The sequence below is a fragment of the Euprymna scolopes genome, chromosome 44, assembly GCF_053919585.1.
Source record: "Euprymna scolopes isolate OS-2025 chromosome 44, ASM5391958v1, whole genome shotgun sequence".
NCBI lineage: Eukaryota > Metazoa > Mollusca > Cephalopoda > Sepiida > Sepiolidae > Euprymna > Euprymna scolopes.
Window position 1 is genome coordinate 20,513,534 of NC_136525.1, and position 17,218 is coordinate 20,530,751.

Genomic DNA, 17,218 nt, shown 5'->3' on the forward strand with positions numbered 1-17,218 from the left:
CGTAAGGGGCTACTATTTAGGACCATGCCTAAAAAAGATTAACAAGATGCTGGTTCACGTTACACCCACACCTACGCATATCAGCGTAGTCGGCAAGCAGGTAGCAGGAAGGGAACTGCAAAGTCTGCCTTTTCTTTGTGAAGGCTACTGTACCAGCGACTTGGGTCTGCTGCTAGCTCTTCCCAATTTTTTGTGTTCATATTTATTGCCTTTTTTATCATATCCTTGTAGCGGAGTTTCTGCCCACCAGTCTTTCTTTACTCATTTTCCAATTCTTCATACAATACATACTTCACTTGTCACTGGTATTTAACGATGCCGACTCAGGAGAGGTGCGGTTGGAGATTGCGAACCTCTCGCCACAAAAATTTCACGTGCAGGCATATGATGCAATGCTATTTTTCATTGCAAATTACCAAACATTTAACAATGTGTTGTTGTAATCAAACACTTAAATCAATCTTGTATATAAATAAAGCATCATTATTTTTCAAGTTGTATAAAGATAATTTTACATAATTTAATGATCATCTTTTTTTTTTGTTTTGTGGATTATGCGATCTAATCATTATTTCACGGTTTCAGGTATGACAGGACACATTCTGGACAAAACTCCACCGACCTTACCGATATTAAGTGAGTCTGCTTGATTATTATTATTTGTGATGCTTTTTGAGCAAAAAAGCTTCAATAATATGTTTCTGGTGATCCATAGTTTGTCAAAGACTGAAGGAGCCCCCCCCCCCTTTTGTATAATAATATTTTGGGTGCGATTGTTTTCCATTTTGGACACAGATCCAGTCCATCATAGTTGTGTGGTGGCAAGTATGACTTCTGTTGAGTACTTCAGCATTTTGTATAACATTTAATTTTCATAATTTTTCTTAGGTGGCGCTGTTGTATTGCTTCCAACCTCTTTATGTGGCCCCTGTACTGCACTAAGTAACCACATATTAGAAGAAAACTACTCGCCGCCCCCTGAATAAATATGGAATAAAATAAACAAAGCAACCTTGGAAGCGGCTGCAGAAGTACTTCAATATATACGTCTATGTATACACCTAGGCATTGTCATAACCTTCAGAGTTCCTTTCCGATTTAATAATTATATTGTGTCATTTGAGAAGAAGTTGACATTTTTAATAAAAGTAACGTTGAGTTTGAAAGCTGGAGAAAGCGGGTAACCATTTTTCTTGTCACGTCCCATTCTTTCTTCATGGGTGTGTTGGTATTTATAGACATATTGTTTCCAAGCTTCTTGCTTGCTTATTTTTCTAATAACACTCAAAGGGATAATTAATATTGTATTTGTATATTTTGTACGTTTTTTTTTTTTTTTTTTAACGTTACACACAGGACCCACACAATTTTTTTTTTTTTTTTTTTTTTGGATTAATTGGTGTTTTTTGTCTTTTTTCCTGCATCCTTCAGCTTTTTGATGATTTTTGATGACTTCTTTACTATGTGAAGTTGCTGAAGTTTTGGAGATTGCTTTGTTTGCTACCTACATTTGTATATTTTGTATGTTTTTTTTTTTTTTTTTTTTTAAATGTTACACACAGGAACTACACATTTTTTTTTTCTTTTGATTGATTGGGGTTTTTGCTCCCTCACCCCCACCCTCAGCTTTTTGATGACTTCTTTACATTCTATATTCTGGCATAATCAATTATTTTTTTTTTCAGGATCATAAATTTTATATAGCTGAGAGACAGCAAGTGAAGAAAAAAAAAATTAAAAAAAGACTGAATTTTATTCTTACCTGGTCACAGATTCTTTTCCCCAAAAATTATTATGAAACTCCAGATTTTGATTGTACATTCGGTAATCATGAGGCTTTCGGAAAAATAGAGGCACCTATAATAAAGATAAAGAAAATCACAATAGACTGCCGTGGAGTTGGTGGGAAGGAGAATAGGGTTTAACGCACAACGACAGGAACAGTTGAATTCTCAAAACAAGTTCCTATTTATTTTGCCCACCCATGGGACAGAGTTAGACACCAGGGTTGTTTCTTTTTAACGTGGTAAAAAGGAACAAAAATAAAAATTATCTCAGTCATGAAGGATTTCTCTTCCACTGAGAGAGAACAAGAAATTGAAGTGTAGCATCTGAAGAACAGATACTACACTTTGAGGTATTAAATCTTTTATTATGGTTAAAAATAAATACAATATAAATTAAATATGAACAAAAAATTTAGGCACAAGGCCAACTCAAAACAGGAGTGAAGAATGAGGGTCGTTATTCATCCTTGTCACTCTAGAACGTAACAAAAGATTCTCTTAGCTAGTATCCTCTTTCACCATAATACCGCATTCACCCTTTCGTACTAGGGGACGTCGTACTTAGAACCCAATCATTTAAAATACTACACTTTGACCTTGTAGCAAAACAAGAAAAAGTTTAACGAGATGCAAAGTAAATTTCATGACACACATTGTATCAAAAAGTCTGACGAGACGCAGAGCACTGTTCATGGTATGCAGGTCTGAACGCTGTCCCAACTCTTCCCAGCGACCTGGTTTTATTGTATCCGGCATGCCTCATTAGCAGGTGTGTCATGTGACCATGCGAGAACTGTGCGAGATCGAGGGCTTTAAAAGATCATGGGCACCATCTTGGATGTTTTTGATTTTTCTTTCTTCTCAGCCCGTAGGACAGAAGGACATTTCTGATGTGAGTGTTGATTTATCTATCGTTAGTACAGCTACACAAAGCACAAACGTGTGGCTGCTTGTTTTTTTGATGAACATCACAGAAATCTCTTACGGGATTTTTTAGTAGAATTTCCCCTAGATAATAACCCTTAAACATACTGGAAAAACCTTTGTTCTATTCTCACTGAATAAAAAATTAACATACGTCTACTTTACAGACAGTTTTATTATAACACATAAACTTTTACATTTCAATTAAGTAACAGTACATGCAGCACCAACACTAAACAGATTAAATATTTTCATAAACAAATAAAAAAGAATATAGTAGAATCCTAGTGGTCTGTACCTCACCAGGGAAAGATGTTAATACCTAAGAATAGATTCTGAAATTACTTGTTTAACACAATTCTCATAATCATGATCCCAATTACCAATTCTCATAATCATGATCCCAATTACCAATTCTCATAATCATGATCCCAATTACCAATTCTCATAATCATGATCCCAATTACCAATTCTCATAATCATGATCCCAATTACCAATTCTCATAATCATGATCCCAATTACCAATTCTCATAATCATGATCCCAATAACCAATTCTCATAATCATGATCCCAATTACCAATTCTTATAATCATGATCCCAATTACCAATTCTCATAATCATGATCCCAATTACCAATTCTCATAATCATGATCCCAATTACCAATTCTCATAATCATGATCCCAATTACCAATTCTCATAATCATGATCCCAATTACCAATTCTCATAATCATGATCCCAATTACCAATTCTCATAATCATGATCCCAATTACCAATTCTCATAATCATGATCCCAATTACCAATTCTCATAATCATGATCCCAATTACCAATTCTCATAATCATGATCCCAATTACCAATTCTCATAATCATGATCCCAATTACCAATTCTCATAATCATGATCCCAATTACCAATTCTCATAATCATGATCCCAATTACCAATTCTCATAATCATGATCCCAATTACCAATTCTCATAATCATGATCCCAATTACCAATTCTCATAATCATGATCCCAATTACCAATTCTCATAATCATGATCCCAATTACCAATTCTCATAATCATGATCCCAATTACCAATTCTCATAATCATGATTCCAATTACCAATTCTCATAATCATGATCCCAATTACCAATTCTCATAATCATGATCCCAATTACCAATTCTCATAATCATGATCCCAATTACCAATTCTCATAATCATGATCCCAATTACCAATTCTCATAATCATGATCCCAATTACCAATTCTCATAATCATGATCCCAATTACCAATTCTCATAATCATGATCCCAATTACCAATTCTCATAATCATGATCCCAATTACCAATTCTCATAATCATGATCCCAATTACCAATTCTCATAATCATGATCCCAATTACCAATTCTCATAATCATGATCCCAATTACCAATTCTCATAATCATGATCCCAATTACCAATTCTCATAATCATGATCCCAATTACCAATTCTCATAATCATGATCCCAATTACCAATTCTCATAAACATGATCCCAATTACCAATTCTCATAATCATGATCCCAATTACCAATTCTCATAATCATGATCCCAATTACCAATTCTCATAATCATGATCCCAATTACCAATTCTCATAATCATGATCCCAATTACTAATTCTCATAATCATGATCCCAATTACCAATTCTCATAATCATGATCCCAATTACTAATTCTCATAATCATGATCCCAATTACTAATTCTCATAATCATGATCCCAATTACTAGTTCTCATAATCATGATCCCAATTACCAATTTTCATAATCATGATCCCAATTACTAATTCTCATAATTATGATCCCAATTACTAGTTCTCATAATCATGATCCCAATTACTAATTCTCAACTCAAAAATCCAAAATAAATGAGCACAATTAAAAGTTTTCATTTAAAAAAACAAATATACCCTTTCTTCTACAATTGTCAGTGATTAACGTCACCAAATTCAGCCATTCTAAGTTCCAGTTGATCTCTTTATTTTTTTTTTTGTAATGTTACACATATTTACACTCGGGACCCAACACATTGTAGCAGAGTAGGTTGCAAGGAACATTGGACAAGTAATAACTAGACTCCTTTTTTTTTTTTGTCTCTCGATTGATTGATGTATTTGGCAAGGCGGTACTTGGCAGTTGCTCACCACTCTTCACATTATTGAAAGATCAAGAGGGCAAATCGTTCAGCATTGGTTGCCAAAGTGTGTATTTTTGGGGAGCAAAGGCCATTTCTAAGTCAAAAGAAAACAGGATAACGCTTTGAGAACTGTTTTTTTTAAATTAAAATACCAACAATTATTCATTCATTTTTTTTTTTTTTTGTTTACATAGGAGTCATTGCTTATCGAGGCCCAGAGGCCACTCGAGGATAAGGGTTAATGAGTGTCCAGTAGTCAATGAGATAATATCATAATGCTTGTTAGTAATCTGGCAAATTGGACCTCTTAATGGGACGGTTCATCAAGAATTTGTTTACGTTGGACTTGAAGACTATCAAATTGTAGTCAGCTGGAAAGCTGGAAAATAGAAGAGAGCTCCACAGGCATGCAGCTTCAAGAAAGAAGCCTTGCTCATGGAATCTATGTTTAGGTTCAGGCACAGAGAAAGAGTGGGGGAAAATCGCCGATAGTGGTTTTAGATAGACGAGTGTTTTATGTTAAAGATTATACAACTCTGATTATTAACGTCTTTGATGTAAGCTCTTAATATTCATGTCTAGTAAAAGTCTGGGCGACTTTCGAGTTCAGTGATTTCAACCTTAAGTCCGAGGGTCAGTCTCTTAAGGCGCTGAGTCGGTGAGTGAGCAGAACAAGTCTGGGTGATTTTCGAGGGTTATAGTCAGCTAACGTACTTCCTAACTTCCAGCGTAGCACTACGGGAAGCGGTGACAAGGCAAATCAGTTCCATCACTTTTATTGTTCTTCAGTATTTCTATTGTGCTATTTTAGCACAGAACTACCCAAGGTAGTTTTGTGATAAAGGGATGTAACTTTTATATCCACAATACTATGTAATTTCAACATTTTAATGCTATTTTTATTAATACTTAAATAATAATTTAATATTATTTATTTCGATTTTATCTTTTTTGACACAAAGTTTTACTGGACATAGAGAATACAATTTTCAAGGTCTTTTCAGGTCATTTGCAAGACATTCTTTTTTTATTCCATCTTCGGCACAAACAAGGCAGTCCCACTTTGATGTAAGGGCTACTATCGAGTATATAAGTTGCAGGGATACTATGTAGGGAGTTGAGCAGCAAGATGTCTGTTCACATTACACTTTATTTCTGCATGTTAGTACAGGGAAAGCAGGAACCGGGAAAGGAGTTCCAAAGTCTAGCAGTTTTGGGGAAGAAACTATTAGAGTAGAAGGCTTTCTTACGTCTAAGGATTTCTACTGTGTAGGGGTGGGATTTTGCTGCTTGTTGGGGGTATTTACGTCTAAGGGGTACTAGAGCCTGTAGTTTGTCGGAGCATTCATCGTTAAAGTACTTGTAGAACAGGCAGAGAGATGCAACATTTCATTGATAGGGCAGAGGCTGAAACTTGGATGACAGTTTATGACCTATAAGGTTGACGACTCTTTTGAACCTCGTTCAGGAGCGAGAGACTAGTAGCAAATGCACCAGCCCAAATGTGACAACAGTACTCCATACATGGGCGAATGGTGGCCTTGTAGGGATACAGGATACTTTCAGGCATAAGTAACTTTCTAGCATGGTAGAGAGAGCCCACCTTCGCAATGGCTTTGGCAATGCTCTCAATGTACTTGTTCCAGCTCATGTTCCCTGTGAACGTTAAGCCGAGGAGTTTGAAAGAAGTACTTCCAGTTAATGTATCTTTAGTCATAGTTATTGGTGGTTGAGAAGGTTTCTTGTAATTATTGAAATAAACCAGCTTAGTTTTGGCAGCATTGAATGTGACCATCCATTTTTATCCCTATTCAACTACAGATTGGAAGTCTTCCTGTAGTGTTTCTGCCATTTCCTTAGATATGTGTTCATTTGTATTCCCCTCGTGCCTGTTAAAGAGCGTGGTGTCATTAGCAAATATAGCCATCTCAGAGACAATTTTATCAGGGAGGTCATTTATGAATATTAGGAATAATAAAGGTCCAAGGATAGATCCGAGGTACACCCGCATTATTTTCCAGATTTTCAAAGATTTTTCAAGGTAATAATTAGTGATGTTACCATTCCAATATTTTTCCCTGATTCCGATACAATTACAGATTTCGATTCTTTATAAATCTCTATCTTATTTAACTATAAGATTGTTATTTTCCCTGATTTTTGTAAAAACACATGTTAAATATGCAGATATTTTCCTAAACGTCAAAATACACTTGTGGAGGATGATCTATCGATTTTAGCTTTACTGGTATTATAAAATCAATAAATATTTATTATTTTGTCATTATTACCAGCAATGGAAGATTTTACTTTAAAAAAAAAATCAAATAAAAAAAGACAATTAAAAGAATCGTTTTGTGCATTGGAAAATGGGTATCGATTTTTCCGATTCCGATACCCCCAAAATCTTCCGATTTTTCCAATTCCCGATTCCGATTAATTGTCCGAACACTCGTAATAATAGAAATAAGGCCTTTTTAAGGCAAAAGCAAAAGTTCAAGGACTTTTCAAGTCTGTATAAACCCTGGTGTGTGTGTGTATGTGTGTGTGTGTGTGCGCGCGCGTGTTAGTATTGGATAAGAATACTTACGACTTGTATAAGCTTTTCTTTCATTTTAAACAACTGTTCTTCAGATGGTCGATCTCCTGGAGGTGTGGGCGTGGAACCCTTGGATTTTGAAGACGAGCTGCAAGTTAATTGCGAAGATGTAGGCCCATTACACCTAAAAATCATCAAGTGTCGTTTCGATTCTGAATGGTTCCATGTTGGTGTTGATTTCACAGACTGGCTTCTGGTGGCACCCGATGGGATCGGTACCTTCATCACAGTTGAAGTTTCTGGCTTTCTGTCCTCTGACAGATTTAACGAGTTTGCTGTCTCATCCCTCAGAGGAGAAAAGGCAACGATAGAGTCAATATCTTTTGCCATAAATACACTGTGTTGTACGGGGTCTACTAATTTTGCAAGGCTACTATTAAAGTCTGATATATGTAGCGAGCTACAGGACTGTGAAGAAACCAATGACTGAGGAGAGAGCACTGAGGCCAATGGCAATGTGGGGTCAGACAAAGAACAAGTTGACACTTGACCCCAACAAGGATCAAACAAATGCTTCAAGGCATCCTTGGGTGGGGGTAGGGCTTCAGTTAGAAACGGATTGCTGCAGTTAACTAATTCTACAAATGGCGGAGTCACTGGTGCCAGCTGACCAATATGGTCACTTGTTCGAAGACTCAATGCCTGAAAATAGAAAAAAAAAAAAATTTTTTAACAAGGATGCAAATAGTCAATGTACAAAGGCCTAGAATGTATTCTTTTGGTAATTTGAACATAAGTCGACAAAAGTGGATGCTATGATATTGGGCTAAGGAAGAAATCCCCCCCCCCCAACCTTAGAAGTCAACAGAATTTTTTTTCCTTTAATTTAAAGTGCCAGTAGGGCAACCATAGATAGGCAGGCAAGCATTTACTTTATCGTAAGCTAGCCTGGATGCCCAGCATTACCCAGGTGTTTGGAGGTGTGTGTGGAGCAAAAAAAATGTGGCAGTAGACAGGCAGGCTCGAACCCGTATCGTGAAGGAAGAAAACAATGTGAAAAAAACAAAAAAAACAAAAACATGCTGTCTTTGCTGTTGCGCCCATCACCAAACCGGAAGTGGCAAAGGTTAAGGCTACACGATCGAAAAGAGAAGATGAATTTCGAAAATATCAGCGAAAAAAGCAACCCCTCCCTATAAAAAAATACCCAGTTGAGAGTCAAGGAATTAATGTTTTAGCCAATTTTTCGATATTTGTCGTCTGAAGGTTCAAGCTTCAAAACGATACCGATCTCATGAAAATCAGTCACTTCTGTTGAAAGTTTTAGGCAGATATACAAATGCAAATGGCTTCCTTCAGTTTTGACAGACAATGGATATCCACTGTAAGGGTGTCTGTGCGTTAATTTTTTGTGGCAAGAGTTATGCAATCTCCAACCCCGCCTCTCCTGCCTGAGTCGACATTGTTGAATACCAGTGGCAAGTGGAGGTTCAAGACAACTGGAAACAATGCTGAGATAAGCGGAAAGCACATACAGTGCCTAGCCTTCCTAAATGGTCACCCATCTGGTACTGACCAGGCTCAACGTTGCTTAACTTCGGTGATCTGATGAGAACCGGTGTGTCTGTGTGATTTTGCCGTACAATGATAGACATGATGATGATTGCAACGCCTTGTCAGACGAGTGCTACTCCCTCAGGCATTTAAAATCCATGAGCCCAAATGTCTGAGGGAGTATCTATACAAATATGATGTTACAGAGTCTTAGCTTTGTACGACATCTAAGTCTCTCTCTCTCGGTTCAAAATGTTGAGATCCAGCAACAAGCAAGAGCAAGATAGCCAGCAACAAATTAAACTGCAGACCAGCTTAATGCGGGTACTGGTCTTCCGCTTAATGGTTTTTTAAATCAGAGATTTGCTTCTCCTAGAAAGGTTGCCTTCACCACGGCTTACGGGAGCCCTCTCTACCCCAAAATGATAGACATACAAACATACATATATTTAAACAGACAGGTGAGATTTATATTACAGATAATTTGCCTGTTAATGAGGGAATTATTTACTGCTTGCGAATCGATTTTTGCCTGACATTTCACAACAACGTCTCAAAGTTTACCTATATGAGGAATTTTGCAGGATTGGATTAATTTAAAATATTTACTAATTTATTTTCATTTTTTTTTTTTGTATGAAAACGAAACAAAACTTTTTGTATCATTTAGTTTCATTCGTTTTTCATTTTGCTTTGTACATTTGTAAGTATTTAATTACAACCAAAATGTGGCAAAAGGTACCAAGGTTTAATAAAAAACTATGAAACATGAAAAGTTATAATTAGGGAAACCCAGAAATTGCATTTATTAATCAGATGGAGTAATTTAACAAAGTAATTATATAAAAAAAATTTCATAAAATCATCGAAATATTTAAATTTCACGTTATAAGAACATTCAACGAGTATTAATTGCAATTTTTAGGTTGCGCTAATAATAAAAAAAAAACAAATGAACGAAACAAAAAGTTCAGCATTGCCCCACCCCCCCATTTAGCCCCAAAAGTCCCCAGGGGATGTCAAATCCTGGTGACAATGAACAAACGGTGCAGTTTTAGGCCTTAACATATGTAAATTTGAGTTCTGCACCATACAAAACAAAAAAAAACAAAAAACAAAAAAAGAAATGACTAAATCCATAATCTTAAAAGCTTTTTAACCTGAAAAACTATATAAAAATTTTTTTAGTCCTTCATTGGAAAATTATTTTGTCAGTCATTTAATCTTCTGCAACCGCCGAACATACCTGCTTTCTCGAACTAACAATAGTCCTACGTTTTTGAGGATCATCAGTTGTTTAACATGGAACACGGTTTTGGGAATTTAAAAACAAAACCATATATTAAATTATGGCTACCTAGCAGAAGTGAAATTGTTTGTGTGTGTGTGTGTGTACATTTCCCTAACAAATTACTCTGTCAATTTTCAGTCTGCAGACTCGAGATTTGACATAAGGGATACTGAGATTTAAGAAAATCCTTTTAATCAGTTTTCAGCCAGACATTTGGCTGTTAAGGGGTCAAAGTTCAATGATTTCATCTTTGAAAACTCTACCAAACTCCTCTGCCAATTTAGGGTCTAAACACTTGAAATTTTAGATGTAGGTTGCTTGAACATGGATCAAACTTTTTAATTTGATTTGAGCCCAAAACAATAAATGTTAAGGGGTCAAAGTTAAAAAAAAATTGACCTCTGCAGTCTCTACCAAATTACTCAGCCAATTTTGGGTCTAAACATTTGAAATTTTACATAAAGCAAGCTTTTTTAATGAGTTTTTTGGTGCAAATTTGGCTGCCAAGAGGTTAAAGTTGAAAGAATCGACCATTGCAGACTCTACCAAACTCCTCCGCCAATTTTGGGTTTAAACACTTGAAATTTTAGATGTAGGTTACCTGAACACGATTCAAACTTTTTAATATATATGCACATAAAGGGCCTGAGCAAGCCAGGCTAAACTGCTAGTATGTATGTATGTATGTAGATGCGTGTGTGTGTGTGTAATTGTAATTTATTTAATAGTTTAGAACACGGTTTATTTTTTAAGGGAATCGACTCACACAGAAGAGAGAATACCATTCTCTTAACTGATTAATTAGTTAACTTATCTTCTCACTTAAATCGTTGGGTGACATGCGGACAGATCTTTGAAGTAATGTGACAGAGCGTAGATGTGCGCATGGCAGCTGTATGCAAATGACCGAGCTGTGTGCGAAATAACGTCACAGCAAGGAAGAAGAGAATATTAGAAGAAGAAAGTGCATGCAGACCCGAAATCACGTCAGAAAAGGGTATGATATTTGAAAGGTATTTGGGAGATCACGTCAGAGAAGGACAGAGATAGACGTGTTACGCACGGTGGCCGAAGGTGACAGGAAAAGACCTGTAAATAAATGTTGGTTGTTTCACTAAGTTATTCGTTTCCTATGTTCCTTGCGATGGAGTCCACAACATGTTGGGGCCTTACATATTAACAACTTCATATGCGACTACATGTATTCATTCTTTTTTGCGGACTGTTATCCTCATCTTGTTATTGTGTTGTGGCTTCACCAACGTTTCGGCCAACTCGTCCTATGGCCTTCTTCAGGTGGTTAACCGCGACAGAATAGAAATACAGAATCTTGTAACCGTATCCCCAGTAATTACTGCCTTCCATAATTGTTGTCTCACCACATTTTGGCCAACTAAACCTTTGACCTGCTCGGGTAGGATTCAAATCACTATCTTCATACAGTATTTATCAACGTCTCTATCCATTGCCCTACGGGCCTCAAAGAGCGATCATGGTTGAATTTTATGATCTTATTAAATCAAATTTTGTATTCTTATTTGGTCTTCCACTGTCGGGTCTGTACGGAATGGTATTTTTTTTTCAACCCTTTGTGTAATCATTCTTTTTGTGCACTGTTATTTTCATACTTATGGTGGTTGTTGTTGTTGTTTCACTAGGTTTCAGCCAACCTGAAGAAGGCCAGTAGAATAGTTGGAAGAAGCATGGTGAAACAACAAAAACTATGAAGATGAGGATAACAGTCTGCAAAAAGAATAAATGTATAAATTATGAAGCCTCATCTCAAAAGATTCAAAAAAATAAAAAATACATAAAAAAAAATAAAAAAATTAAAAATACATAAAAAAAATAAAAAATACATAAAAAAAATAAAATAAAAAAATACATAAAATAAATAAAAAATACATAAAAAAGAATAAAAAAATAAAAAATACATAAAAGATACATAAAAAAAATAAAATAAAAAATACATAAAAAATAAAAAAAATAAATAAAAAAAATATATAAAAAATAAATAAAAAAATAAAAAATACATAAAAAATAAAAAATAAATAAAAAAAACATAAAAAAATAAAAAAAACAAAAAAAAATAAATAAAAAATACATAAAAAATAAATAAAAAAATACATAAAAAATAAAAAATACATAAAAAAATAATAAAAAAAAAAAATAATAATAAATAAAAAATAATGTGTCTGCATGCTAACACTAAAGTAACATTTCATGTTTGGTAATTATAAAAATTTCTTACAGCATTACAGGGTGGAATAATAAAATTGTCGCTCTAGCAAAGACGATATGATTCCATTTCCGTTTGATGAAAACTGGTTTTCTTTTTTTGTTGCAGACTATCTACTAGTTGGCCAGTTTTGTACAAATCCCAAGAGCGATAGGAGCCTTCTATCATGTCTGAAAGTGACACAATGTTCAACGAGTGAGAACGGAGATGCGTTGGTGTACAATTCATGCTCTCTGCTGATCCAAGTTATGACAACAGGACCGTTGCCAGCACCCTCAAAATGCATCACTGGATTGTCACAAATAATAGGGATGTGCCCAGGATGATGAAAACAAAGTTTTCGGCCACGGCTATGGTCTTTGGTGTGGTTTTAAGTGAGGGTCACATCATGCCACCTCACATCTTTGAAGTCAACTTGCAAGTCAACACCATAATGTACCTGAATGTGCTAAAGAGTGTGGTGATCCCCTGGTGCAATCAGGTGGCCGCTGACAGACCCTAGGTGTGGCAGCAGGACTCGGCGCCGGCCCACAAGTCCAAAGAGACCCAGGCTTGGCTTCAAAAGGAATGCTATGACTTTGTACCCTTCTCTCACTGGCCCCTCCCTCCTCTCCTGACCTAAACCCGCTGGACTACTTTTGTTTGGTCATACGTCGAGAACATCACTAATATAATCTCCCACAACACCAAAGCCAGCCATCCGCTGAGTATTCTCCAAGCTCCGGCGCCTGTGGTAAACGCATGCTCACAGTTCCGGACCCATATTGAGGCTGTGATTGAGGCTGAAGGCAGCTACACTGAATAGATGCTAATTCTACTACTTAATCAAGTTACCGGAATTGATTTTTTTCGATAAAAGTTTTAAAATAAAGCTGTCATGTGTTTTCTTTAGGGTGACAAACTTATCGCTCCACCTCGTATCGGCAATGAGCCCCAGAAGAACGTCCAGACAATTAATTTGAAAACCTATTTTTTCATTCAGCTTTAGGACACAAAAAAAAAAAAAAAAAAAGAAAAAGTGACATCATTCGACATCCCGACTCGTATCACCGTTATGTCTAACTGATCTGATGTTTCATTTTGTTTTAACCTCACATGTCAGCCATCTTTGATTCACCCCAGGGAATGATTCTGTTTTGCAGATTTGGGTCATCATGACACTTACTCAGTGTGCCTATATCTCACATACAACGCTGTGCATTTAAAAACTAGCGGGGGTACCCAGCATTGCGCGGGTGTGAAGGGGTGGTGCAGTAAGGAGTCAAAATAAAAAAAAAAAATAGATGCTGCCTGGGTGGAGAGAGGTGTGAAAAAAAAAAAAAAAAAAAAAAAAAAAAAAGTTTAAGCGAACAGTAAAATAATTCGGTTTTTGTTTTAAAAGAAGAAAAAAAAAACCATTACATAAGCGTCAAAAAAAAAAAAAAAAAAAGAGTAAACAAGCAGGCTCAAACCTGTAATGCAAAGGAGGAAAAGAAGGTGAAAAAAAGCCAACCATTTAACCCCCGAGGCCACCATGACATACGACTTCGTTACCGTTCAAATTAAGGCTAGTCATTGCAAGCGCGTATGATGACTTTGCAAAAATGTCTACAAAAAGTGACCCCTCCTTGTACAAAAATGCCCAGTTGAGGGTGAAGGAATGACTGTTTTTGGCCAATTATTTAATATTTGTCGTCCGAAAGATCGAGCTTGAAAACGATACCAATCTCGTGAGGATCCGTCGCGTGTGTGAAAAGTTTTTATTTCACTGCCGATGTAATTTCTCTACCTGTATAAGAGCCAAGTACGTCCAAGGATGGAGTACTGTTGCCAAATCTGGGCAGGAACTGCTAGAAGCAGCTTATCCTGCCATAACAGAGTTCAAAATAGACTTTGTGGCCTAGTAGGGGATGCGTGTTAGTACCTGTTAGAGTCCCAACTATGGGTTAAATAGAAACTGACTTGGAAAAAAAAAAAAAATTTCTATTAAAAACTTTTTCTTCAAAATCACTGAATTCGGCATTAAATGACCTAAAAAGGGTTGATATGCCGTAAAACAACCAATCAACTAGTAGGGGATGCCTTTTTCTCTTTCCTACAACCTCTTTCCCACAAAAGAAACGTTGCAAGCCTGTCTCTGCTTTATCGTTATTTTTATGGCAAGTGCTCATATGAGCTCTAATATATGGTCATCCTTTGCCAAACTTTCACAAAAAACACTTGTCTAGCTAAAACCACTGAACAAAGCTTCTTTCTTTGAACTGCACACCTGTGGAACCCTCTTCCAGTTCCCTGCTTTCCAACTGACTACAATATGGTCGTCTTCAAGTCCAATGTAAACAAGTTCTTCATGAGCCGTTCCCCTTAAATAATCCAACTTACCAAATTTCCACTACTAATGATTACTACAATATTGTCCCATTGACTACCGTATACTCATTGACCCTTATCCTCGAGTGGCCTATGGGCCTTGATAAGTGGTGACTCTTTGTAAAAAAAAACAAAAAAAAACAAAACAAAAGAAATCGTTAAAAAAAACATGAGTTGTCATTCAACTTTCCTAGTGCGTGAATCTTTATCTGTACCATGACCTTGTTTTCCTTGCAAATATGTCTTCCATTCAATTATTGATTTACGAAGCAATCAATAACAAACAATACCTATTCTACTGTGCATACTCATGACATTGAGCACAGATTCCGTATTTGTCTTTCCAATTTGGAAATGTTTTTTTTTTATTAAGTTTCTGTTTCAACAGATATATTGATTACCATGACTACAAAGAGACGATATACACGTGGGACCACATGTATGAGGAAAATCTCCAGCTATGGTATAGCTGGAAATGTCTTCTCAATTATTAAATCATTTCTCTCTGATAGGTTCATAAGAGTAGTAGTTGATGGGCAAAAATCAGAAGCTCACAGTATTAATGCTGGAGTCCCTCAGGGGTCCATCCTGGGCCCAACTCTTTTCCTGATCTACATTAATGATCTTCCAAATCACATCCTTACATCATTTGTAGACATTTTTGCTGATGACACTACCATCTATGGTAGCACATCTAAGACAGTAAACGACCAAGTTCACTCCGGTTCTCTCTCCTCTGATCTTGATCACGTTGTACAATGGGGAAAGGAGTGGCTGGTTACTTTTAATGCATCTAAAACCAAGCTTATATCTTTGCATCATCAACGCTCTGATCCCCATCTGGCATCAGTTGAAATGAATGGGTCTTGTCTTGGGGAGGCCTCATGTTTTGACAAGCTTCTGGGCTTGACCTTTACTCCTGATCTTAAATGGAACACGTACATCAAATCTGTTGCCAAGGCCGCTGGAAAAATGGTCGGATCCTTCTATCAAACCAGTAGATATCTCACTGCTGATGCAATTCTCTATCTATATAAGAGCCAGATACGTCCAAGGATGGAATACTGTTGCCACATATGGGCAGGAGCTGCTAGGAAAGACTTGTCCTGCCTTGATAGGGTTCAAAATAGACTTCGTGGCCTGGTGGGAGATGTCCTTTTCTCTTCGCTGCAACCTCTATCTCACAGAAGAGATGTTGTGAGTTTGTCTCTGCTTTATCGTTATTTTCATGGAAAGTGTTCGACTGAGCTTCAATCTATGGTCCCCCCCTCGCCAAACTTTCACAAGAAACACTAGACTAGCTAAAAACATTATCAATAATTTTCCCCCACTCTTTATCTGTGCCTAAACCTAAACATAGATTCCATGATCAAAGCTTCTTTCTTAGAACTGCACGCCTGTGGAATTGTCTTCTGTTTTCCTGCTTTCCAGCTGTCTAATATGGTTGTCTTCAAGTCCAACGTGAACAAGTTTCTGATGAGCCGTTCCACTTAAGTTAACAAATTTACCGAACTTCCATTACTATCGATTACTATATTGTCCTTTTGACTACTGTACACTCTTTAACCCTTATCCTTGAGTGGCCTATCGGCCTTGATAAGTGGCGACGCCTATGTAACAAAAAAAAAAAGAAAAAAAAAAAAAAAAAAAAAAGATTGCAGGAATACACAGTGTCTTGTACTTTCATATCCATATTATTGAATAAAAAAATCCAAAATAAAAATGTCGCTTTTTATATGACCTTGTAATAAATTGTCATCATGCAGACGAATCCACTGTTTCTGAACAGTGAAAGGGTTGGTTGGTTGGTTGTTTCTGTTTTACGGCATATCAACCTTTTTCAGGTTATTTAATGCCGGATCTACTTATTTTGAGGAACGATTTTTAATGGATTTTTTTTTTTTTTAACGTCAGATTCTATTTAACCCATAGTTGGGACCCTAACAGGTACTACCACTCCGGGTCAGAGTGGACCTGGGAGCAATGGCAATTAAAGGGTGGCTCCACACTCCCCAAAGCCCGCAAGGTGGGGGCCTCACCATCGGATATAGTTTTAGGTCATATCCAGGACCACAGTGAAAGGGAGATAACTAAATCAGAATTATTTTTAACGTGTCAATTTAAAAATTTTTTTTTTTTTTTTTTATTACATTTTCACTCCAAACAAGGCGCATTGCTACTTTGGTGTAGGGGGCTACTATCAGGGGCAACAACTACTGGGGTACTATGTAGGGATTTGGGCAGCAAGATGTTGGTTCACGTTGCACTTGAACTTCTGCATGTCAGTACAGTTGGGGAAGCAGGGACCTGGAATGGAATTCCAAAGTCTAGTGGTTCTGGGGAAGAAACTACTGGAGTAGAAAGATCTTTT

General features: G+C 36.5%; 1 protein-coding gene across 1 annotated transcript in view; it reads right to left on the reverse strand.

The window, feature by feature from the left end:
• LOC145268725 (uncharacterized) overlaps positions 1 to 17,218 on the reverse strand; it is a 59,101-nt gene that overhangs the window by 29,308 nt on the left and 12,575 nt on the right. Inside the window, exons 2-3 of the mRNA XM_080124292.1 lie at positions 7,466 to 8,116; positions 1,763 to 1,857 (exon numbers count right to left, since the gene is read on the reverse strand). Of these exons, the coding sequence (XP_079980418.1) occupies positions 1,763 to 1,857; positions 7,466 to 8,116 (746 nt within the window). The remainder of the gene's footprint in view (positions 1 to 1,762; positions 1,858 to 7,465; positions 8,117 to 17,218) is intronic.